Genomic DNA, 26,862 nt, shown 5'->3' on the forward strand with positions numbered 1-26,862 from the left:
AACTCAATCCTTGAATGTGATTTATAAACATAACAATGTGTGAATAGGTCATATAAAACAATTTTTCCTACAGGTTGAATGAATTATTTTTTGCTTTTCTTTTTATTTAACTTTATTTTTTATTGAACTTATTGGAGTGACATACAATTCTATAATACACCACCCCCAGTCAAGTCTCCTTCCATCACCAATTATTTCCCCCTATACCCTCTTCTACCCCCTCCAATTTTTATTTTTCAATTACAGGTGACATTCAGTATTATATTAGTTTCAAGTGTGCAGCATAGTGGTTAGATATTTATATAATTTACAAAGTTATCTCCCCATAAGTTGAGTACCCACCTGGCACCATACAGTTATTACAATGTTATTGACTATACTCCTATGATGTGTTTTTTACATCTTTGTAACTATTTCATAACTGCCAATTTGTGCTTCTTAATCCCTTTCACCTTTTTCACCCAGTCCCCCAACACCCTTCCTTCTGGCAAACATCAGTTCTCTGTCTCTGAGTTTATGTTTTGTTTGTTTATTTTGCTCTTTAGATTCCACATATAAGTGAAATCATATGGTATTTGTTTTTTTCTGAGTTTTTCACTTTGCGTAATACCTGTTATCACAAGTGGTAAGATTTTCTTCTTTTAGTTTTACTTTATTGATTTTTTAGAGAACAAGAAAGACATAGATGTGTTCCACTTATTTATGCATTCACTGGTTGCTGCTTGTATGTGTTACGAGCAGAGAATGAACCTGCAACCTTGGCTTCTCAGGACAATGCTCTAACCATCTGAGCTACCCGGCCGGGGCATGATTTCATTCTTTTTTTATGACCAAGTAATATTCCATTGTATATATGTACCACATCTTCTTTCTCCAATCATCTATCAATGGGTACTTGGGTTGCTTCCATATCTTGTCTATTGTAAGCACTAGAAGGATAGAACTTAAGTGTGTATTTCAAATAATTTTTCTATTAATCTTTCTAAATGGCAAGAAGTAGATGGACATCATTTTAGAGTTGGGAAAGACATTAGAAGGTACTTCTTTTACACATCGAGCAACTAAATTATAACAGGTAAATTAGTGTTTTCAGGTAAACTAAATTATAACAGGTAAGTTAGCCATTCAGTTAGAATTAATGTTATTTTGTAGTGTACTTAAGTTCAGGTTGTTGGCTTTGATACTAAAAAATGGAAAACGAGTCGGGTCTATAATTTTATGATGCTTTAATCCATCAGAAAAATGAACAGTTTACATTTGCTTTTTAAAAATTGTGGCCATGTTGTAGGCCCTAGAAATTCAGAGATAGGTAAGATATAATCTCTGTCCTTAGCGAAGAAAGAGACAAAGTTTATATATGATGAGAATAGGGGTTCTTAACATGAAGGCCTGAAGATAGAATTTAGGTGTTATGAATTTGGACAAGAAAAAATTTACACTAATTACTAGCTAAAAAAGTAGCATTTCTTTCAGTTATAAATGAAAGCAACAAGCAATATTAGCTTTTCTGTGAGTGTGTCACTAATAGAAATGTTTCACATATTATTGTTGTTGCAGATATTTCTAAATATTGTTTATGTCGATTTAGTGGTAGTTATGGACCCACTGCTAGATCTTGTTAATGCTTTAATAAAGAAATCTATCTTACTATGTCACAAACTTTATTATTTTTTATCCTCACCTGAGGACATTTTTCCATTTTTTGTTCAGATAGAGTGGGAGGGAGGGAGAGAGAGAGAAACATCGATGTGAAAGTGAAACATCGAGTGGCTGCCACCCGCATGACCCAACCAGGGCCAGGGACAAACTGCAGCCGAGGTACGCGCCCTTAGCGGGAACCGAACCCGGGTCTGTCTGAACCGCAGGCTGACACTCTAACCGCTGAGCCAAATCGGCCAGGGCTATGTCACAAACTTTAAAAAAAATACTTCACAACTATATTTCATTATACTTGGTTTCCTTTGTATTTCATTTTATGATTTAAAAAACATTCTGAGAAGGGGTCCCAAATCTTCACTGGGCTTCATTATGGCATAAAAAGATTAGGAACAATATAGGATGTGCTATGCTGGGCATTATGGGAAGACAGGATCTGGAGGACCGGGTGGTGGTGGCTGCGGATGACCTATGTCCTCTTGAAAGGCTTCTTGAGCACTCTGAGGTGCAGTGGTTGTTTGCCTAGATGGCAGAGGTGATATAGCAAGAGGGGTGTACTCCTGAGTATAGCTGAGTGTAGGGTGTTCTGGGGATATGGAGGATAGTGATACTAGTCTCTACTTAGCTAGATGACAAGATTGACATACGAATTGCATTTTATCTTCTAGATTTCATCATTTCTTAGATGTCAACAGTCACAAAGTAGAAAAGACAATAGAAGGGTAAGTCAGTTTAATATTTATGTGCATATGTACATATCCAGAAATATGTGTATTTTTATAAATCTTTTTTATTAAAATATCTTTATAACTACCTGTTGATTTTTTAAAATACATTTTAGAATTTATGAAAAGTTCATCATTCATTCTGATCTCAGTAAAGCTGCTAGTTGGAAGAGATTAACTGAGGAATTTCTAAATGCATCACTTCCAAACATAAAGGAAATAAAGGTAAGCATTATATTGTGAGCTCTCTGTTGTATATTTTACCATTACCAATCTGATTATTGTCTACTTGTTTCTGTTAATTAAACCTTCATTTTCTTAGTAATGTTCACTAGCTAGAGCAGAATACCCTGGAAACTGACTTAAGTATTGCCATGAAAACCAGTGTGCCTCAGGCTTGAAATGAAAGAGTAAACATGCTCTTGTTTAATTGTCTCAGCTTCAACCTACTATGAAAATGTAGGTCAGAGTTTGGCACAAATAATGGCACTGCCTGGCTATCTTAAGTCTTTGAAACGACTTTTTAGCACTTGTTAATAAGAACTACCTATATAATGCTTACTAGATGCCAGGTGCTGTTGTAAGCACTTTATATTCAGTCATGGATCCCCAAGACCACTCTTACCTTCAGTGATTCTCTAGAGCAGCGGTTCTCAACCTGTGGGTCGCGACCCCTTTGGGGGTTGAACGACCCTTTCACAGGGGTTGCCTGAGACCGTCAGAAAACATATTTCCAATGGTCTTAGGAACCGAGACACCGATCCTCTATCCATCTCCAGGCAGGTCCACCCACATGCAGATACGCCCACATACAACATGAGGAACTGTATTAAAGGGTTGTGGCATTAGGAAGGTTGAGAACCACTGCCCTAGAGGGACTCACAAAACTTTTTAAAAAGCTGCTTTCCTCACTGTTATATAGTTTATTACAGTGAAAGGATAAAATTAAAAATAAGCAAAGGGAAAAAAATGCCTACATTGAGTTCCAGAAGAAACCAGCCACAAACTTTCAAATGTTCCTTTCCAGGGGAGTTGCGTGGGAATACCCTTAATTCACCCAGTGACAGTGTGTGACAACACATGTAAAGTGTTGCAAATCAGGGAAGTTTTCCCGAGCCTTGGTGTCCAGGGTTTTTGTTGCGGTCGTGTGTATGGATCTGCAGTGCCCATGAGGCTGACCTTACCAACTCAGTCTCTAGCCCCACAAAGGTCAATCTGAGCACCCAGGACACATGAAAACAGGCATTCAAAATAAATCACATTGTTTACATAAATGATCTGGAGTGTGGCCCAAAGCCTCTAGCATACAAAAACCTCCTCCTCCACAGGACGTTCCAAGGGCTCACGTTCTCTCTCAGGAGCCAGTTAAAAGCCAGTCCTGAAGACCTTTGAGGTACTTACAGTTTGGGCAGCCTAGGCCTCCTGAGTTAACCTGTTTAATCTTCACAATAACCACTGTTATTGATAGGCTTTCCCTTCGTCTACACTGTGCAAAAGGGTGTCCTAAGGAAGAGAGCTTTAGACAATTTAAGGAAGGGCTATAAACATATTTCTGGAAAAGAGAGAACTGTAGTCATTGAGTCCATGCCATGAGGGTGAGAAACATACCCTATATATTATTCCTGCAAGAGGAGTCAGGTCCTTTTTAGATCTCTTCTTGATACATTTTTTATTGCTTTCTGGGTAGCCTGTAAAATTTAATGAACAGATCCTGTGACACCATAATATTAATAATAAAAATAGAGATACCCCAAAATGGTGGCGGAGTGAACGGAAGCTACACAGATGTCTCCCAGAACCAAACTGGAATTACAACTATAACACAGACAAATCGACGGGAAAAAGCAACAGGAAAGGAGCTTGCAAGGACCATCTAACCAGGGACACTGACTCGATCCTGGTAGGCTTGAGAAGGTGCGAGACGGGGGCTGGAAGCCTACGATCAGCAGCTGCCTTAGCTGGGAGCAGGGCCCTCGGGATACACTCCCAAGCGGCTCCACAGCACAGAGCTGGGACACAGGCTAAAAAACCCAGAGCCACTTAACGTGGGCTCCAGCAGAGAGAGGGCAGACTGGACTGGGACTGTGTGGGGACACTCGGGATTTGGAAGGCACTCAGAGCTTTTGCTGAGTTGCTGCCACGCAGGGCATTGGTCATATTGCTCCTTCCCAGGGCTCTGGGGAGAGGCAGCAGCCCCTCCCTCAGAGATCCAACCCCACCCTGTGGACCATTGAAGTGCTAATTGAGGGTCATTAACAACCAGCATCTGCCCCACCCTCGTGAAATCCCCTTGTGCTGAGCACCTGAGGGAGTTTTTCAATCAACTGAAAACCCGAAACTCATCAAGTAACCTCCAGGCAAAAAGCTAGAGGATAATAGTACCTTTCCTGGGCTAGCAACTTTAACCAGGAAAGTAAGACTTGACAATGGTGTTTAACGTGGGTCCTCCCTCACTCATCTAAACCCAGGAGAGGGACCAAAAACAGCAGAACACCAACACCCTCAGGGAAAACTTGACAGACTCCAAAGCCCACTGTGATAGCCAAAATGGTGAAACACAGAAACAGAAATCAAATGAAATAAAAAGAGACCTCCACCGAAGATGAGATCAATGTGGAGCAGTTAGGCATGTTAACAGAGCTAGAATTCAGAGACATGATCTTGAGGAAGCGCAACCGCATGAGTAAGGACATAGAGACGCTGAAAATAAGCCAATTGGAAATTAAAAACCACTAAGAAGAGATAAAAAATGACATATCAGAAACTAAAAACACATTGGAAGGTCTAAAAAGCAGAGTAGAGGAAGCTGAGGACCGGATCAGTGAATTAGAAGACAGGGTAGAAAAAAATCAACCAATCAGAAAACCAAAAGGAAAAAAACGATTAAAAAAACAGGAAGACAGCTTAAGAGAACTGTGGGACAACTGAAAACGTAATAATATTCACATCATAGGGGTCCCCAAAGAAGAAGAAAATGAGCAAGGGTTAGAGAATATATTCAAAAAAATAGTGACAGAAAACTTCCCTAATTTGGTGAAGGAAGAAGGCATTCAAGTTCAAGAAGCACAGAGAGCCCCAAGTAAGAAGAACCCAAACAGACCCACACCAAGACACATAGTAATCAAACTGCCAAAAATTAAAGACAAAGAGAATCCTAAAAGCAGCAAGAGATAAGCAACAGGTTACCTACAAAGAAAACCCCATAAGGCTCTCAGCTGACTTCTCACAAGAAACACTACAGGCCAGAAGAGAATGGCATGAAGTAATCAAGGTCATGAAAAACAAGGATCTGAATCCATGACAACTCTACCCAGCAAGGCTATCATTCAAAATAGAAGGTCAAATAAAGAGCTTCCCAGACAAAAAAAAAAAAAAAAAAAGGCTAAGGGAATACATTAGCACCAAACCAGCACAGCAAGAAATGTTAAAAGGACTACTGTATTTAGTAGAAAAAATAGGAAGAAAAATATAACCACACTAAACAAAAATGACAATAAACAAGTACGTATCAATAATCACCTTAAATGTAAATGGACTGAATGCTTCCATAAAAAGACACAGAGTAGCTGATTGGATAAGAAAGCATGACTCATCTATATGTTGTTTACAAGAGACCCACCTCACAACAAAGGACTCACATAGGTTGAAAGTGAAGGGATGGAAAAAAATTTTCCAAGCAAAAGGAAAGGAAAAAAAAGCTGGGGTAGCAATACTTATAGCTGATAAAATAGATTTCAAAATGAAGGCTATAACTAGAGACAAAGAAGGCCACTATGTAATATTGAAAGGATCTATCCAACAGGAAGATATAACCTTGATAAACATATATGCACCCAGTATAGGAGCACCAAAATATATTAAAAATCTTCTGGAGGACTTCCAAGGAGAAATCGACAGCAATACAATCATAGCAGGGGACTTCAACACCCCGTTGACAGCACTGGATAGATCCTCTAGACAAAAAATTAGCAAGGAAACAGAGACTCTAAATGAAGCACTAGACCAAATGGATTTAATAGATATCTACAGAGAATTACACCCCAAAACTACAGAATACACATTCTTCTCAAGTGCACATGGGAGAGTCTCAAAGATGGAACACATGATAGGACATAAACTAAATCTCTACAAGTTCAAGAAAATTGAAATCATATCAATCATCTTCTCAGATCACATTGGCATGAAACTAGAAATCAATTTCAACAAGAACATGCAAAGACATTTCAACACATGGAGGCTAAATAGCATGTTATTAAACAATGAATGGGTTATAGAGGAGATCAAGGAAGAAATTAAAAATTTTCTGGAAACCAATGAAAATGAACACATAACAACACAAAATCTATGGGATGCAGTGAAAGCAGTTCTGAGAGGGAAGTTCATAGCACTACAGGCCTACCTCAAGAAACAAGAAAATTTCTAATTGATTGTCTAGCCTAACAACTTAAAGAATTAGAAAGCAAACAAAAAGAAAACCCCAGAGCAAGTAAAAGGAAGGAAATAGTAAAGATCAGAGCAGAAATAAATGACATAGAGACCAAAAAAACAATTCAAAGGATCAATGAAACAAAGAGCTGGTTTTTCGAAAACATAAACAAGATTGATGGACCCTTAGCTAGACTCACCAAGAACCAAAGAGAGAGAACCCAAATACACAAAATCCAAAATGAAAGAGGAGAAGTAACAACCAACACCACAGAAATACAAAAGATCATTAATAGCTACTATGAACAACTATATGCCAACAATTTCGACAATCTAAACAAAATAGACAAATTTCTAGAAACACACAGTCTCCCAAAACTGGACCGGGAAGAGATAGAAAACTTGAACAGACCAATAACAACTAAGGAAATTGAAGATGTAATCAAGACTCTCCCAGCAAACAAAAGCCCACGCCCAGATGGCTTCACGGGGGAGTTTTACCGAACATTCAAAAAAGAACTAACACCCATTCTCCACAAACTATTTCAAAAAATTCAAGAAGATGGAAGACTTCCAAACATGTTCTATGAGCCAGCAAAATTCTAATTCCAAAACCAGAAAAAGACACTACAAAGAAGGAAAACTACAGGCCAATATCCCTGATGAACATAGACGCCAAAATCCTGAACAAAATACCAGCAAATTGGATCCAGCAATACATCAAAAAAATTATTCACCACGACGAAGTGGTATTCATCCCAGGGATGCAAGACTGATACAATATTCGCAAATCAATAAATGTGATACACCACATAAACAAAATGAAGACTAAAAACCACATGTGATCATATCAATAGACGCTGAAAAAGCATTTGACAAAATCCAGCATCCATTTCTGATAAAAACGCTCAGCAATGTGGGAATAGAGGGATCATATCTTGACATAATAAAGGCCATATGTGAAAGACCCACAGCCAACATCATACTCAATGGGCAGAAACTAAAAACATTTCCATTAAGAACAGGAAGAAGACAGGGATGTCCACTTTCGCCACTCTTATTTAACATAGTACTGCAAGTCTTAGCCACAGCAATCAGACATGAGGAAAAAATAAAAGGGATCCTAAAGACTCCATCAAAAATCTAGTAGACTTCCCCTACCAGGTTTGGCTCAGCGGTTAGAGCGTCGGCCTGTGGTCCAGAGAGACCCAGGTTCAGTTCCCGCTAAGGGCACGTACCTCAGTTGCAGTTTGTCCCCGGCCCTGGTTCGGTCGTGTGGGTGGCATCCACTTGATGTGTCCCTTTCACATCGATGTTTCTCTCTCTCTCTCCCTCCCACTCTATCTGAACAAAATATAGAAGAAATATATATACTAGACTTGATAAATGAATTTGGCAAAGTAGCAGGAAACAAAATTAACATCAAGAAATCGACAACATTCTTGTACACCAATGAGGAACTCACAGAAAGAGAAACTGAAAAAACAATCCCATTAACCATCATGCCAAAAAAATTCAGACAGCTAGGAATAAACTTAACCAAAGAAGTAAAGGACCTATTTGCAGAAAACTGCAAGACATTGAAAAAAGAAATAGAGGAAGATATAAAAAAGTGGAAACACAAACCTTGTTCATGGATTGGAAGAATTAACATCATTAAAATGTCCATACTACCCAAAGCAATCTATAGATTCAATGCAATCCCCATCAAAATACCAACAACATATTTCACAGAACTAGAACAAATACTTCAAAAGTTCATATGGAACCAAAAGAGTCCCCGAATAACCACAGCAATTTTGAAAAAGAAGAACAAAGTAGGTGGGATCACAATACCAGATATCAGGGTATACTGCAAAGCGACTATAATCAAAACAGCCTGGTACTGGCACAAGAACAGGCATATAGACCAGTGGAACAGAACTGAAAACCCAGAAATGGACCCAAGGCAACATGCTCAATTAATATTTGACAGAGGTGGCAAGAGCATACAGTGGAGTAAAGACAGCCTCTTTAATAAATGATGTTGGGAAAATTGGACAGCTACATGCAAAAAAATGAAACTAGACCATCAACTTACACCATACACCAAAATAAACTCAAAATGGATAAAAGACTTAAATGTGACCCGCGAATTCATAAAAATTATAGAAGAAAATGTAGGCAACAAAAATACGGAGCAGCATTTTTACTCATACATCACCTAAGGCAACAGAAACAAAGGAAAAAATGAACACATGGGACTACATCAAATTACAAATCTTCTGCACAGCAAAAGAAACAATCATCAAAATGGAAAGGCAACCCACTGTATGGGAGAACATCATTGCCAATGTTATATCAGATAAGGGGTTAATTTCCAATATATATAGAGTGCTCATACAACACAACAAAAAGTAGACAAAGAACCCAATTAAAAAATGGGCTGTGGAGCTGAATAGACACCTCTCCAAACAGGACATACAAATGGCCAAGAGACATATGAAGAAATGCTCAACATCACTAATTTTCAGAGAGATGCAAATTAAAACAACAATGAGGTATTGCCTCACACCTGTCAGAATGACCGCCATCAACAAATCATCAAACAACAAGTGTTGGCGAGGGTGTGGAGAAAAGGGGACTCTAGTGCACTGCTGGTGGGAATGCAGACTGGTGCAGCCACTATGGAAAACAATATGGTGTTACCTCAAAAAATTAAAAATTGAACTTCCATTTGATCCCGTGATCTCGCTTCTAGGAATATACTCTAAGAAGCCTGAAACACCAATCAGGAAGAATATATGTACCCCCATGTTCATATCAGCACTATTTACAATAGCTAAGATCTGGAAACAGCCCAAGTGTCCATGAGTAGATGAATGGATAAAAGAGCAGTGATGCATAATACACATTGGAGTACTATGCAGCTGTAAGAAAGATCTCTTATCCTTTGAGACGACATGGAGGGACCTGGAAAGTATTATCCTAAGTGAAATAAGCCAAGCAGAAAAAGACAAATACCACATGATCTCATTTATATACGGAATATCATGAACATAACAGTCTGAGGAATACAGTAGACCCAGAAACATGGAAATAGGGCACAGACTGACATCCCTCAGAAGAGGGGGTGGGGGGTGGGAGGAGCTAAACCACAGAACTTATATGCATGTCTGCATGACCAGTGGACATGGACAACAAAGCTGGGGGCGGGGTTGGGGTGGGGAGGGGGGTGCCAATGGGGTAAAAAAGGAGAAACATCCGTACCTAAAAAATAAATAATTAAAAATGTATAAATAAAAATAATGGCAAATGTTTCTAGAGCACTTAGTACATGCCAGGCACTGTTAGTCCCATAACCATCACATTCAGTAGATACTGTTACTTGGCCCCTTTGAGAAGACAAATGCCTTAATCTCAGGTTCATCTATACCAATGAAAATACCTATGTTGTGCAGAATAATTCAATGAAACAGTGAGTGTCACTTCTGATTTTTACTTTGACCTTTTCATTGCCATCTCTGGTTGTTTTTCTGTGCACCCCCAGCAGTAGGGCTCCCTGAACTCAGTGGAACTACGTCCCCAGCTCTGCTGTGGTACATCCTGTGTGCTGTGCCTGCAGTGCACTCCTCCTTCTGTTCTGCCGGAGTCTCCCCCTCCTTTATATTAATCTTAGGCACCTAGAACAGAGTAGACAGTAAATATTTTACAATCCTTTCTTCCTTGCTGTCCATCTCTGCCCTCTGCTCCTGCCCCAGTTAACACAGGCAGAATTGGTTCCCCTTTTCTCCCTTGCTGTGGTGTGTTAGACACATCTGTGGTAGTATAGCAATAACTTCTTACTTTTTTTTTTCAACTTTATATATATATATATATATGTGTGTGTGTATATATATGTGTGTGTGTGTGTGTGTATATCTTACATACCATAAAATCCATTCATTGTGAATGTACAGTTCACCAATTTTTAATAAATGTGTAGTTACACAACAACAGTCCAGTTTTAGAACATTTTCCATCACCCCGAAAGTTTCCCTCAAGCCCATGTGCAGTCAGTGTGTGTTCTTACAGCAACTCCAAACAACTACTGGTGTGCTTGCTGTATTTATGAATTTGCCTTTCTAGACATTTCACAAATGAGTTTTGTGTCTACTTCTTTCATGATGTTTTTGAGGTTCATATTGTAGCATGTATCCATCTGTATTCTCTTTTAAATGTTGAATAGTGTCCCATTGTATGGATGTGTGACATTTTGCATATTTGGATTGTTGCCAGGTTTTGGTTAGGATGAATAATGAACTTGCTCTTACAAGCAAACTTGTGTGGACATAAGTTTTCACTCTTCTTAGATAGGTTTCTAAAAGTAGTAGACTTGCTAACTTATATGGTCAACTTATGTTTAACATTTTAAAACACTGCCAAGGTATTTCCCAAAGTGGGTGTATCATTTTATATTCCCACTAGCAATGTATAAAGGTTCCAGTTTCTCCACATTATTGCCAAAACTTATTATTTGTCTTTTTTGATTATAGACATCCTAGTATCTCATTGTGCTTTTGATTTACATTTCCCTAATGACTAATGATGCTAAGCATTGTTTTCATGTGTTTTTTAGCCACCGATATGTCTTCTATGATGTCCATTCCAGTCTTTCATCTGTTTTTATTTTATTTTTTTTATATATTTTTACTGATTTTTTTTAGAGAGAGAGAGAGAGAGAAACATCTGTGTGAGAGAAGAAACATTGATCAGCTGCCTCCTGCACGCCCGCAACCCAGGAATGTGCCCTGACCGAGAATCCAACCAGGACCTCCCAGTCCATGGGAGGATGCTCAGTCCACTGAGTCACACTGGCTGGGCTCTTTCATCTATTTCTAAATTAGATTTCTTCTCTTCTTATTGAGTCATCTCAGTTGCTTATATAGTCCTCATCTAAGCTCTTCATCAGAAAAATGATTGAGAAGTATTTTCCTCCAGTTACTGTGTTATCTTCTCGTTAAAATTTTTTTTATGTATTGTTGACCGTATTACAGATGTTCCCCATTTCCCCCCACTTTGCCATCCTCCACCAAGCCCCCACCCCACCCCAGGCCTTCCCCCCACTATTGTCTGTGTCCATGGGCTATGCATATTTGCATATATGTTTAGTTAATCTCTTACTGTCCCCTCCACCATCCTTCCCTCTGAGGTTCATCAATATGTTCTCTGCTTCCGTGTCTCTGAACCTATTTTGTTTATTAGTTCATTTTGTTCACTAGATTCCACTTACAAGTGAGATCATGTGATATTGGTCTTTCCCTAACTGGCTTATTTCATTAGCATGATAATCTCCAGGTCCATCTATGCTGTCACAAAGGGTAATACCTCCTTCTTTTGTACAGCTGTGTAAATATACCACAGCTTTTTTATCCTCTCATCTACTGATGGACACTTGGGCTGTTTCCAGGTATTAGCTATTGTAAATAATGTTATGAACATAGGGGTGCATATATTCTTTCTGATTGGTGATTTGGGATTTTTAGGGTATATTCCTAGAAATGGGATTGCACTTCCATTTTTAATTTTTTGAAGAAACTCCATACTGTTTTCTACAGTGGCTGCACCAGCCTGCATTTCCACCAGCAGTGTGCTGGAGTTTCTTTTCTCCACATCCTCGCCATCTTGTTTGTTGATTTATTGATGGTATGTGATGTGATACCTTATTGTAGTTTTAATTTACATCTCTCTGATGATTAGTGACTTTGAGCATTTTTTCATATGGGTATTGGCCAATCATGTGTCCTCTTTGGAGAAGTGTCTATTCAGGTCATTTGCCCATTTTTAAGTAGACTGTTTGTCTTCCTTTTGTTGAGTAGTATGAGTTCTTTGTATATTTTGGAAATTAATCCCTTATTAGATGTATCATTGACAAATATGTTCTCCCATACATTGGGTTCCCTTTTCATTTTTTTGGTGGTTTCTTTTGTTGTGCAAAAGTTTTTCAGTTTGATATAGTCCCATTTGTTTATTTTTTACTTTCTTTTTTTTTTTTTTTTAATCCTCACCCAAGGACATTTTTGCATTCATCTTTAGATAGAGCGAGAGGGAAAAAGGGAGGGAGAGAGAGAAACATCAATGTGAGAGAGACACATCGACTGGCTGCCACCCACACAACCCCAACTGGGACAGGGGACAAACTGCAACTGAGGTACGTGCCCTTAGTGGGAACTGAACTCGGGTCTCTGGACTGCTGGCTGATGCTCTAACCGCTGAGCCAAACCGTCCAGGCTTACTTTGTTTCTTTTGCCCTAGGAAATGTATCAGTGAAAATACTGGTACCTGTAAAATGTGAGATTTTTTTATATTTTCTTTTTTTTTATTATCCTCACCCGAGGACACTTTTCCATCTTTTGTTCAGGTAGAGTGGGAGGGAGAGAGAGGAACAGAGAGAGAGAAACATCGATGTGAAAGGGACACATCGAGTGGTTGCCACCCGCACAACCAACCAGGGCCGGGGACAAACTGCAACCGAGGTACGCGCCCTTAGCGGGAACCGAACCCGGGTCTCTCCAGACCGCAGGCCGATGCTCTAACCGCTGAGCCAAACCGGCCAGGGCGAGATTTTTTTATATTTTCTTCCAGGATCTTTAAGGTTTCATGACTTACATTTAAGTCTTTTATTCATTTTGAGTTTATTCTTTGTATGGTGTAAGTTGGTGATCTAGTTTTATTTTTTGCATGTGCCTCTCCAATTTTCCCAGCATCATTTATTAAAGAGACTATCTGTACTCCATTGTATGCTCTTTACTCCTTTGTCAAATATTAATTGACCACATTTGTATGGGTTGATTCTGGGGTCTCTGTTCTGTTCCATTGATCTGTATGCCAGTTCATTGCCAGTGCCAGGCTGTTTTGATTACAATGGCTTTGCAGTATAGTTTGATATCCAGTATTGTGATCCCTCCAACTTTGTTCTTCTTTCTCAAGATTGCTGCAAGTTTTCGGGGTCCTCTTTGGTTCCATATACATTTTTGGAATACTTATTCTAGATCTGTGAAATATGTTGTTGATACAGTATTTTATTTTTTTAACCGTCATCTGAGGATATTTTTCCATTTATCTTCAGATAGAGTGGGAAGGGGAGAGAAAGAAACATCAATGTGAGCGAGACATATCTGTTAGTTGCCTCCCGTACCACCTGACCAGTGCCAGGGACGAATCACAACTGAGGTATGTGCCCTTGACCGGAATCAAACCCGCGACTCTTAGGTCCACAGGCCAAAGGTCCAACCGCTGAGCCACACTAGCCAGGGCTGTTGTTGGTATTTTAATAGAGATTGTGTTGAATCTGTAGATTGCTGTGGGTAGTATGGACATTTTAATGATGTTAATTCTTTCAGTCCATGCACACGATATTTGCTTCCACTTGTTTGTATCTTCCTGTATCTCCTTTGTCAATGTCCTATAGTTTTTTGAGTACAGATCTTTTACCTCAATGGTTAAGTTTATTCCCAGGTATGTAATTTTTTTTGGTTGCAGTGATTAATGGATTGTTTAGTTTCTCTTTCTGCAATTCATTATTGGTGTATTAAAATGCCATCGATTTCTAGATATAATTTTGTATCTTGCTACTTTACCTAATTAATTGATTAAATAGCAGATTTTTGGTGGAGTCTTTACGGTTTTCTATGTACAATATCATGTCATCTGCAAATGATAGTTTTCCTTCCTCCTTTTCAGTTTCGATGCCTTTTATTTCTTCTTTCTTCACTGTGGCTAGGACTTCCAGTACTAGGTTGAATGACAGTGATAAATGCAGGCATCCCTGTCCTGTTTCTGGTCTTCAGGGAAACACTTGCATTTTTTGCCCAGTGAGTATGAAGTTGGCTGTAGGTTTGTCATATACGGCCTTTACTATGTTGAGGTATGATCCCTATATTCCCACTTTGCTGAAAGTTTTTATCAAAAATAGGTGCTGGCCCCTGGCCAGTTTGCTCAGTGGTTAGAGCATCAGCATGTGGACCAGAGAGTCCCGGGTTCGGTTCCCGCTAAGGACACCTACCTTGGTTGTAGTTTGTCCCCACCCCAGTTGGGGTCGTGTGGGTGGCAACCAGTCGATGTGTCTCACGTCAATGTTTCTCTCTCTCTGTTCCTCCCCCCTCCCTTCTGCTCTATCTGAAGATAAATGCAAAAATGTCCTCAGGTGAGGATAAAAAAACAAAAAACCAAAAACGGGTGCTGGATTTTGTCAAATGCTTTTTTTGGCATCAGTTGACATGATACGATTTTTATCCTTCATTTTCTTTATGTGATGTATCACGTTTATTGATTTGTGAATATTGTACCAACTTTGCATTCCTGGGATAAATCCCACTTGCTCGTGGTGTATGAGCTTTTTAATATTGCTGGATGCAATTTGCTAATATTTTGTAGAGGATTTTAATATCTATATTCATCAGGGATATTGGTCTATCATTTTCTTTCTTTGTAGTGTCTTTATCTTGTTTTGGAATTAGGATAATGCAGGTCTTGGGAAAAGAGCTTGGAAGTCTTCCCTCTTGAATTTTTGAAATAGTTTGAGGAAAATAGGTTCTTCTTAGAATGCTTGATAACACTTGCCTGTGAGGCCGTCTGGTCAAGGGTTTTTGTTTGGGAGTTATTACTACTTCGATTTCATTAGTTACCAGCCTATTCGGGATTCCTGATTCTTCCTTATTCAGATATGAAAGATTGTATGTTTCTAGGAATTTGTCCATTTAACCCAGGTTGTCCAGTATATTGGCATATAGTTGTTCTTAGTATTATCTTTATTTTTTTAATGTATATATTGATTTTTAGAGAGAGAGGAAGGGAGAGGAAGAGAGAAAGAGAAACATCTATGTGAGAGAAGAACATGGATGGACTACCTCTTGCACACCACCTACTGGGGATCTGCCTGCAACCTGGGCATGTGCCCTGACCAGGAAAAGAACCAGCAATCCTTTGGTGCACAGGATAATGCCAGAACTGTTCCTAGTATTTTCTTACAATCCTTTGTATATCTGTAATATTGGTTGTTACTTAGCCTCTTTCTTTTCTGTTTTATTTATTTGAGTCCTCTCTCTTTGTTTCTTAATAAGTCTGACTAGAGGTTCATCAACTTATTTACCTTTTTAGAGAACCAACTTTTGGTTTCATTGATCTTTTGTCGTGTTTTTGTAGTCTCTATGTCATTTATTTCCGCTCTGATCTTTATTTCATTCCTTCTACTTATTCTGGGCTTTTCTTATTGTTCTCTTTCTAATTCTTTTAGTTGTAGGGTTAGAATGTTCATTTGAGCTTTGTCTTGTTTCTTGAAGTAGACCTGTAATGCTATGAACTTCCCTCTCAGGACTCCTTTTTCTGTGACTCATTGATTTGGAGTTGTGTGTTCATTTGCATTTGTTTCCAGGAAGTTTTTTATTTCTTCCTTGATCTCATTGGTAATCCATTCATTGTTTAATAACATGTAATTTAGCCTTCATGTGTTTGAATATTTTATGTTTTTTTAATTGTTCATTTCTGGTTTCATGCCATTGTGATCTGTGAATATGCTTGATATGATTTCACTCTTCTTGAATTTGAAAAGATTAATTTTGTGTCCTAGTGTGTGGTCTGTTTTAGAGAATAGAATGTTCCATGTGTACTTGAGAAGAATGTATATTCTGCTGTTTTGGGATGAAATGTTCTGTAAATATTAATTAAATCTTTCTGATCTAGTGTGTCATTTCAGGTCACTATTTCCTTGTTGATTTTTTGGTCTGGAAAATGTATCCAGTGATGTCAGTGGGGTGTTCAAGTCCCCTACTATGACTATATTGCTGTTGATCTCTCCCTTAAAGTCCACCCAGAGTTTTTTTTTTAAATATATTTAGGTGTTCGTGTATTAGATATATTATATGTTTAGAAGGGTTGTATTTTCTTGTTGCATCAATCTTTTTAGTGTTATGTAGTGTTCTTTTTCTCTTATTATGGCCTTTGTTTTGAAGTCATTGTAAGATATGAGTATTGCTACCCCAGCTTTTTATTTGTTTGTTTCCATTTGCATGGAATATGTTTTTCCATCTCTTCACTTTCAGTCTGTGTGAATCTTTTATTCTGAGGTTGGTTTTTAATAGCATATATATGGGTCGTGTTTTCTTACCCATTCAGCTACCCTATGTCTTTTTATTGGGCCATTTAATTTATTTACATTTAAGGTTATTATTGATAGGTTCTTATTTCTTGCCTTTTTTTTTTTCTATTTACCTATGTTCCTTTGTCTCTCAATTTCTTCTTAAAGCATTCCCTTTAACATTTCTTGCAGTCATGGTTTGGTGTTAATGTATTTCTTTAGCTTGTTTTTTTCTGGGAAGGTCTTTATTTTGCCTTCAATTTTAAATGACAGCCTTGTTGAATAAAGTAGTTTCAATCCCTGTTTTTCATTTGTTTATTTCATGCCAATCCTTTCTGGCCTCAAGTGTTTTCTGTTGAGAAGTCTGCTGACAGTCTTTTTTTTTTTTTTTTTTTTTATCCTCACCCGAGGATATTTTTCCATTTTTTGTTCAGGTAGAGTGGGAGGGAGAGAGAGGAACAGAGAGAGAGAGAGAAACATCAATGTGAAAGGAACACATCGAGTGGCTACCACCCGCACAACCAAACAGGGCCGGGGACAAACTGCAACCGAGGTACGCGCCCTTAGCGGGAACCGAACCCGGGTCTCTCAGGACCGCAGGCCGACACTCTAACCGCTGAGCCAAACCGGCCAGGGCGAGAAGTCTGCTGACAGTCTTAACGGGAACTCCCTTGTAGGTAGCTTTCTGTCTTTCTTACTACCTTTAAGATTCTGTCTTTGTACTGTTTCTTGATGTGGGTCTCTCTTGGTTCATCTTGATTGGGATCTCTGTGCTTCCTTATCTTGTGTGACTTTTTCCTTCATCAGGTTGAGGAAGTTTTCTGTCATTATTTTTTTGAACAGGTTTTCTATTCCTTTACCTGATTCTTCTCCTTCTGGTACCCCTATGAAACAAATGTTATGTTTCATGTTGGACCAAAGCTCTCTTAAACTGTCCTTCTGCTTTTTAATGTTTGGGTTTTTTTCCTATTTGCTCCTGTAATGGGTGTATTTTTCCCCTGCAGCACTGGGTTCTGCAGGGGTATCAGGTCCAGTCAGGGTGGTTTACACCACTTTGTGTTGGGGGTGGTCCCTGTAGCTTACCGGCAGTCTCTTCCTCTCTTCTCGGTGCCTCAGCTCTGCCTGGGTTGCTGGCTGCCACCCCAAGCAGGGGAGAATAGGAGAAAAAATGCCCTGCTTGGCTCTCTTTAATCTTTCAGCATGGCCAGCTCTCACTGGGTGGGGCTTCTGCCCAGGCTCCAACCCAGCCAGACATCTAAATTCCCAGGGCCACCAGGCCCTGCTTCTGGGGTGCCAATTTCTAGCCCATTGTTGTTCCATAGGTAGGGAGAGGGGTATCTCCACTTCACTCTAGGTTGGGAGGAACTCGTCTTCTTCCCCGGGCACTCTGGCTCGCCCCCGTCCAAGTTCTTTCTGCGAATACCCAGCCTCTCAGATCCACTGCTGTGTGATCCACTCAGACCCTCCCTAAGGTCCTCAGTTCTGCTTGGGGCCTCTCTGGCTTCCACAATCAGAGCAAGCTTTCCAGGCTGGTGTTGTAACCACACACTGGCGTTTAGCCTGGGATAGTGCTGAGTCCCCCCAGTGGGCCAGATCACCTCTGATTCCCACTGTCCAGTGCTGTGTGAGCTCCTTTCCCTTCTCTGTTGCTCTTGTTTGGGGATCTCTGTGTGTGGCTGAGCTCCCTGCTGCCAGGGGCAGGAGCTATGCTGCCCACCTTCCTTCCATCTTCCCAGCTGTGATGCGCTGCTGCACAAGTTCATTCATCTACTTCATGTCTTCTCCTGTCCCGTCCTCACACTCCCCGCTCACAGTGTTTCCAATCAGCTGTTTTCAGGTGGGTTTTCATGTTGAATGTTCTGCAGTTTAGCCTCAAGTCCAGTCCTGTGTGTGGAGCAAGTAGACAGAACTTCCTTAGGCTTCAGCTATCTTGCCTCCTTCTTCCAAAATGTTTTCATTTTAACCAAGTCCGATTTATGTTTCTTTTATGACGCATGCTTTTGTATAGCTGAGACCTCTTTGCCCAACTGAAATCTGTCAAGTCTTTTCTCCAGTGGATTCATCTAACAGGCTTACCATGTGCACTTAGATCTGGGATCCATTTTGCTTTCATTGTTCACGTTGTGAGGGAAAGGTTTAAAGCAATCTTTTCTTACCTGTGATTATCCAGTTGTCGCATGACTATTCATTGAAAGATCATTCTTTATCTGCTGGATTCTTCAGCAGCTTCATCAAAAACAGATTGACCAAAACATAAGGATTTATCTCTGGACATGTCTATCCTTAAGGAAATATCACAATGTCTTTATTACTGTAGCTTAATAGTAAGTTTTAGAATCTGGTAATATAAGTCCTTTACCTTTTTTCTTTTTCAAAACTGTTTTGTCTATTCTGAACTTTTTGAATTTCCAGACACATTTTAGAACCAGCTAAATTTCTGCAAAAAGCCTCGTGGTGTTTCGGCAGACATTGTGCTGAATCTATAGATCAGTTGGGTGGTATTGCTATCAGTTGAGTTGAACTGTGTCCCCTAAAAAGATATTTTCAAGTTCTGTCTCCTAATATCTGTGAATGTGACCTTGTTATTGGATCTCTCACAATGTAAGTTAACATGAAGTCATGCTTGAGTAGGGCAATTGATTGGTGTCCTTATCAGAAAATAGAAGTTTGAACAGACGCAGAGAACCCTATGTGATGCTGGGGCAGAGACTAGGGTAGTACCGCTGCCTGAGGACCCACACTGACTGCCAGCGCCACCAGGGCCTGGGAGAGGAAAGCAGCCTCTCCCCTCAGCTTTCAGAGGGGCCTTGAACTGCCATCCTCACCCAAGGACATGTTCCTTGATTTTTAGAGAGAGGGGAAGGGAGGGAGAGAGAAACATTGATGTGAGAAACATCAATCAATTGCCTCCTGCATGCGTCCCAACCAGAGACAGGGATCGAACCCGCAACCTAAACATGTGCCCTGAGAATCGAACCCATGACCTTTCAGTATATGGGACAACACTCCAACTAACTGAGTCACACCAGCCAGGGCTGAACTGCCAACATCTTGATCTCAGATTTCTGGCTTCTCCATAACTGAGAGAGAATTAATTTGTTTTAAGCTCCATGTTTCGTGGTATTTTATTCTGGCAGCCCTGGGAAATTAATACACAATCTTGTCAATATCGAGTCTAATCCATGAATGTGGACTCTGTCTCCTTTTAATTAGATCATCTTTAATTGCTCTCAGCAACTTTATTATTCCGTATACATATCTTGCATTTTTTTTTTTTTTAATCCTCACCCGAGGATATTTTTCCATTTTTTGTACAGATAGAGCGGGAGGGAGAGAGAGGAGGGAGAGAGAGAGAGAAACATCGACGTGAAGGGACACATCGAGTGGCCGCCACCCGCACGACCAACCAGGGCCGGGGACAAACTGCAACCGAAGTACGTGCCCTTAGCGGGAACCGAACCCGGGTCTCTCCAGACCGCAGGCCGACACTCTAACCGCTGAGCCAAACTGGCCAGGGCTATCTTGCATTTTTTTTATGTTTATTTCTATTTTTTTATTCTATTTGGTGCTATTATGAATGGAATTGTCTTTTTAATTTTGTTTGCAGTTTGCTTACTGTGGCATATAAAAAATGTAATTCATTTTCATACTGATTTTTGTATAGTTAGTCTGTTGATCTCTTCTAGTCTAGTAATTTTCTTCTGGATTGCTTAGTATTTTCGATGCTTAGGACCCTGTCATCTTTGAATAAAGATACTGACTCTTTCCTTTCCGGTGTAAAATGGTTTTTGGTTTTTGGCTTACTGCACTAGCTGGAAACTTGGAAACAATGCCGAACAAAAGCCAGAGTGGACATCCGTGCCTTATTCCCAGTCTTGGAGAGAAAACTTTAGTTCTGACCATCAGTTATGATGTGAGTTGTAGTTTTCCACTGATGCCCTTCGCAGGTGGCACAGGTTCCCTTTATTCCTGGTGTGTTGACCATTTTTACTTGAATGAGTGTTGGATTTTGTCAAATACCTTTCTACATCTTTGAAATGATCATATGGTTTTTTGCCTTGTATTCTGTTAATATGTTGTCTTAGTCAGCTGGGGCTACCATAAGAAAAGACCACAGACTGGGTGTCCTAAATACAAAAAATTATTTTCTCAAAATTCTGGAGGCTGGAAGGTCTAAGGTCAAGGTACCCACCAATTTAGTTGCTGGTGAGGACTCAACCTGACCTGTAGAGGGCATCCTCCTCCCTAAGTCCTCACATGGCAGAGAGAGCTCTCCTGTAGCTGTTTTTATCTCATTGGACCAGGGCTTCACTCTCATGACCGAATTACCTCCCAAAGACCCCATCTCCAAATACCATCAAATTGGGGGTTAGAGTTTCAATGTGGATTTGAGAGGAACACAAACATTCAGTCCTTTACATATGATATATTACATTAAGTGACTTGGGGGCATTCATCTGCTTTGTGGGTGGACTGAGTAGTGTATTCATACTTAAGGTCATTTTCAAGACAGTCCTGGCTTAGACTCTGTTGGCTCTCACGTTCTCTGTGCATGGACCCTGCTCCCTTGGCCAATGGTGTCTGGTGGGTCCACTCCAGTCTCTGCTTTGCATATCACAGCCTCAAGTCAACCTAAGACATGTGGAGCAGTTTAGCAAGACCCCTTTGGCTCTGGCAGCCAGGAGCTGTCTGGTAAACCACCAGTTCTTCTAGTGGCCCACTCCTTGCTCCACACAGGCACCGGCTCCCCTGCTCACTTGCCACGGCAGTTGCCATTTGAACCTCCTCTAAGAACAGCATCAGACTGCTCATTTTCAATTTGTCCAGTCCTGGTTGAACTGCCACTCTGATAGAGCTGGAGGGAGGAGCGGAGATGACCCCAGGCAGATGTGCCACAAGCTTCCACCATTCTTTTTTTTTTATCCTCACCCGAGGACATTTTTCTGTTTTTTTTTGTTCAGGTAGAGTGGGAGGGAGAGAGAGGAACAGAGAGAAAGAGAGAAACATCGACGTGAAGGGACACATCGAGTGGCTGCCACCCGCACGACCAACCACGGCCGGGGACAAACTGCAACCGAGGTACGTGCCCTTAGCGGGAACCGAACCCGGGTCTCTCTATACTGCAGGCCGACGCTCTAACCGCTGAGCCAAACTGGCCAGGGCGCTCCCACCATTCTTATCTGAAGTTGTTACCAGACTAAAGGGGTTTGTTGGCTTGCGCGCATCGAAGCCCTTTCAAATGTGATCAGGAGTTTACAGCCAAGAAAGTAAGGATTCAGGGGGAAATCATTAATCATGGTGACTAAAAGAGTTGGACTATTGGGCTCTACTGATTGGTTGGGACCCAGGTAGGGGTTATTGTATCAGGTCCTGATGTCAGCCATGGCATTGTTCTGTCTGGTTTCCTGAGGGTGTGGTCTGTAGCATTATTCAGGGTTTCCGGGGTCTGGGGCTAAAACACACCTGAAGTTTTAAAGTGTTATCTTTAGTTTGAATGAAACTTTCTGTGGTCAACAGACCTGAGGCATTATTCTTAAAACAGGTTGATGCTGACCAGAATCTGATGTCCTAAGGGCTTAATGATTAAGGAAAGGAGTGGATGGGACAGAAGGGAGAAAGGGTCATGTTTAAGAAATAGAGTTTCTGAGTGGTTACAAGGTCATTTTTATGGATTAACACTTCCTGCACTTGAGGCAGAGCACTGAAGCGGTTCTCTTGGCAATTTTGTGCAGCTTTATAATGAGTTTTTGGGGAGAGGATTTGAAGACCACCTCCCTCCATTATGTCAGAAGCAAATTACTCTACTTTTTTCCTCTTTCACTAGTAACTTTCACTTCTTTCAGGTGCACAAAGCCCCACCCCCCCTGCAAAAAAAACCCAAAAAACAGTCTGACAGCAGCTGTTAATAAATAATAGATATATATAGTGAGAGTTATTTCCTTTTTTTATTAATTAATTTATTTTTGTTACAGATGTTTCTCCATTTTCCACCCACTGATTCCCCCTCTCCCTCCCGCCCCACCCTGTCCCCAGCTTTGTTGTCCATGCCCATTGTATTGTTCATGCATATATACATATAAGTTCTATGATTTATCTCTCCTCCACCGCCCCCTCATCTGAGGATTGGCAGTCTGTACCCCACTTCCACATCTCTGGGACTACCCCATTCCTCAGACTGGTATGTTCATTATATTCCACAAATAAGTGAGATCATATGATACTTGTCTTTCTCTCTTTGGCTTGTTTCGCTTAGGATAATACTTTCCAGGTCCCTCAATGTCGTCCAAAGGATAAGAGATCTTTCTTTACAGTGCATAGTACTCCATTGTGTATATGTACCCCAGCTTTTTTATCCATTCGTCTACTGATGGACACTTGGGCTGTTTCCAGATCTTAGCTATTGTAAATAGTGCTGCTATGAACATGGGGGTACATATATTCTTTCTGATTGGTGTTTCAGGCTTCTTGGGGCATATTCCTAGAAATGGGATTACTGGGTCAAATAGCAGTTCAATTTTTAATTTTTTGAGGTAACACCATATTGTTTTCCATAGTGGCTGCACCAGTCTGCATTCCCACCAGCAGTGCACTAGAGTCCCCTTTTCTCCACACCCTCGCCAACACTTGTTGTGTGATGATTTGTTGATGGCGGCCATTCTGACAGGTATGAGGTGATACCTCATTGTTGTTTTAATTTGCATGAGAGGTATTTCTTGAACAGTGTGGGTTTGACCTGCCTAGGTCCAGTTATATGCAGTGACCCACTTCCTTCAATTGAGCCACATAGTTCAAACACAATTTGTTCCCAGGTCAGCTGCTAGTTGGGAATCCCCATATTCAGATTAAGTTACATGTGCATTTTTCACTGTGTGGATGGTCAGCACCCCTAACGCCCGACCCCTCGTTGTTAAGGGTCAACTATATTTACATTTTTTAATGTATTTATTTATTTATTTTATCCTCACCCGAGTTTTTCCATTTTTTGTTCAGATAAAGTAGGAGGGAGGGAGGGAGGGAGGGAGGGAGGGAGGGAGGGAGAGAGAGAGAGAGAGAGAGGGAAACATCAATGTGAAAGGGACACATCAAGTGGCTGCCACCCACACAACCCAACCAGGGCCGGGGACAAACTGCAACTGAGGTACGTGCCCCTAGCGGGAACCGAACCTGGGTCTCTCCGGACCTCAGGCCGATGCTCTAACTGCTGAGCCAAACTGGCCAGGGCTGTATTTACATTTTAGATGAAAAATTATTTGTGAAGGAATTTCATGCATTTTTAACAAGATAAATTACCAATAAAAGGGAAGCTTCTTGCAACCTTATTAGTGATATATATCTTTATTGTTTCCAGGAAAGTTTACCAAGTGTCTGTTCTGTCTTTTGCATCATACTATGTGGTAGGAATACAAAATAAAGAAGACGTGATATCACCAAGTGGTTGTGTAATTGTGATGTGATTAGCACTATGGATATGCATAGAAGGTGCTCTGGACCACAGAACAGGGAGAGTTAACTGGTCTTGAGGCATCAGAGACTTCCTGGACCTTCCTTGAATTTAACCCTTCTCTCCTTTCTATGTATAGTTTATGACTTTCAACACATTTGGGATGTTTTTATTTTTTGGTAACTTTTAAATATAATTTTTAAAATATAATTTAAGCTTTAAAAAAATAAAGAAAAGTTAAAGAATAGTAAAAGAAACTGTGCTCCCTTGCTCAGATTCATTAATTGGTGTCTAATCTGGAATAGTTCCTGAATCTTTCTTTTTCTTGACCTTGACATTCTGAATTGCACAAACCAGTTATTTGGTAACTTGTTTGTCTGATGACTCCTCTTTACGATTTAGGTAATGCATCTTTGACAGGTTCCTGTGTACACACATTTGAACTCTGAGACTGGTTTAGAGTGATACATACATACAATGAACTATTCCTCTGCCATAACAAGAATGAAATCTTACTATTTGCAACAGCAGGGATGGACCTAGAGGGTGTTATGCTAAGTGAAATAAGTCAGGCAGAGAAAGACAAATACCATATGCTTTCACTTATTGTGGAATCTAAAAGACAAAATAAATGAACAAACAAAACAAACAAATTTATAGATAGAGAGAAGAGACTAGTGGTTGCCAGAGGAGAAGGGAGTTGGGGGACTGAGTGAAAAAAGTGAAGGGATTAAGAAGTACAAGTTGGCAGTTACAGAGCAGTCACAGGGATGTAAAGTACAGCACAAGGAATATAGTCAATAATATTGTGATAACTATGTATGGTGCCAGGTAGGTACTTGAAATATCAGGGGGATCACTTTGTAAAGTATATGATTGTCTAATACCTGTACACCTGAAAATACAAAATAATACCAAATGTAAACTGTAATTGAAAAATAAAATTTAGCCCTGGCCGGTTTGACTCAGCGGTTAGAGCGTCAGCCTGCGGTCCTGAGAGACCCGGGTTCGGTTCCCGCTGGGGGCGCGTACCTCTGTTGCAGTTTGTCCCCGGCCCTGGTCGGTTGTGCGGGTGGCAGCCACTCGATGTGTCCCTTTCACATCGATGTTTCTCTCTCTCCCTCCCACTCTACCTGAACAACAACAACAACAACAAAAATGGAAAAATGTCCTCGGATGAGGATAAAAAAGAAAGAAAAAGAAAATTTAACTGGTGCAGCCACTATGGAAAACAATATGGTGTTACCTCAAAAGGTTAAAAATTGAACTGCCATTTGACCCAGTGATCCCACTTCTAGGAATATACCCTAAGAAGCCTGAAACACCAATTAGAAAGAATATTATGTACCCCCATGTTTGTAGCAGCACTATTTGCAATAGCTAAGATCTGGAAACAGCCCAAGTGTCCATCAGTAGACGAATGGATAAAAAAGCTGGGGTACATATACACAATGGAGTACTATGCAGCTATAAGAAAAAAAGATCTCTTATCCTTTGAGACTACATGGAGGAACCTGGAAAGTATTATCCTAAGCGAAACAAGCCAAAGAGAGAAAGACAAGTATCATATGATCTCACTTATTTGTGGAATATAATGAACATACCAGTCTGAGGAATGGGGTAGTCCCAGAAACGTGGAAGTGGGGTACAGACTGCCAATCCCCAGAAAAGGGGGTGGTAGGGGAGAGATAAACCACAGAACTTATATGCATGTATGCATGAACAATGCACAACAAAGCTGGGACAGAGTGGGGAGGGAGGGGGCGTGAATCGGTGGGGGGGGGAAGGAGAAACATCTGTAACAAAAATAAATTAATTAATTTTTAAAAAAAGAAAAAGAAAATTTAAAAGAATAATTTAGAGATTAAGGTTTATTTAGGTATAATTCATGTTTTTCAAACTAGGAAAAAAACGGGTAATAACAGTCATGGGATTATCTTTTCTTTACTCAAACCAGTTTTAAAAGCTCTTACCTCAGTGGTTCATATTCTTCATTTGTTTGGTTTGTTTGTTTTAAAGACGGATGCACATTATTCCATACTATCACTTCTTTTGTGTCTGTCGGACTCTCCTTCAAACAGCAATTACGTGGAAACACCAAGAGATAAAGAAGTGGGTACGTTATCAGATGCTTTAATATTTAACAAATAAATGAGAATTCATTTTATTGTTTATTTGGTAGACATTGAATTTTTATAAAACTTTGTTAAAATCTATGAAACTAAAATATTTCTGTTGCATTGGATCCAATTGCAATTTATTTATTTATTTTTGAAATTGCGATTTATTTATTTATTTATTTATTTACTTTTATCCTCACCGGAGGACATTTTTCCATTTTTTGTTCAGGTAGAGTGGGAGGGAGACAGAGGAACAGAGAGAGAGAGAGAGAGAGAGAAACATCGATGTGAAAGGAACACATCGAGTGGCTGCCACCCACACAACCGACCAGGGCCGGGGACAAACTGCAACTGAGGTACGCGCCCTTAGCGGGAACCGAACCCGGGTCTCTCAGGACCACA

At 40.2% G+C, this 26,862-nt stretch overlaps 1 protein-coding gene across 5 annotated transcripts in view; it reads left to right on the plus strand.

The window, feature by feature from the left end:
- The window catches only part of TUBGCP5 (tubulin gamma complex associated protein 5), a 73,501-nt gene that overhangs the window by 623 nt on the left and 46,016 nt on the right, over window positions 1-26,862 (plus strand). For 2 of the 5 annotated variants that reach the window (XR_004961997.1, XM_036281568.1), the window contains exons 2-4: window positions 2,325-2,378; window positions 2,498-2,606; window positions 26,360-26,456. Coding sequence is in view for 2 of the 5 variants with exons in the window: in XM_036281568.1 (XP_036137461.1) it covers window positions 2,325-2,378; window positions 2,498-2,606; window positions 26,360-26,456 (260 nt within the window). In the remaining 3 variants the exon portion in view is untranslated. Of the gene's footprint in view, window positions 1-2,324; window positions 2,379-2,497; window positions 2,607-20,713; window positions 20,813-23,544; window positions 23,564-26,359; window positions 26,457-26,862 lie in introns of those variants that run through there. The other 3 variants (XM_036281569.1, XM_036281570.1, XM_036281571.1) reach the window with 3 other exon arrangements.

The sequence above is a fragment of the Molossus molossus genome, unplaced genomic scaffold (genome assembly GCF_014108415.1).
Source record: "Molossus molossus isolate mMolMol1 unplaced genomic scaffold, mMolMol1.p scaffold_m16_p_39, whole genome shotgun sequence".
Taxonomy (NCBI): Eukaryota; Metazoa; Chordata; class Mammalia; order Chiroptera; family Molossidae; genus Molossus; species Molossus molossus.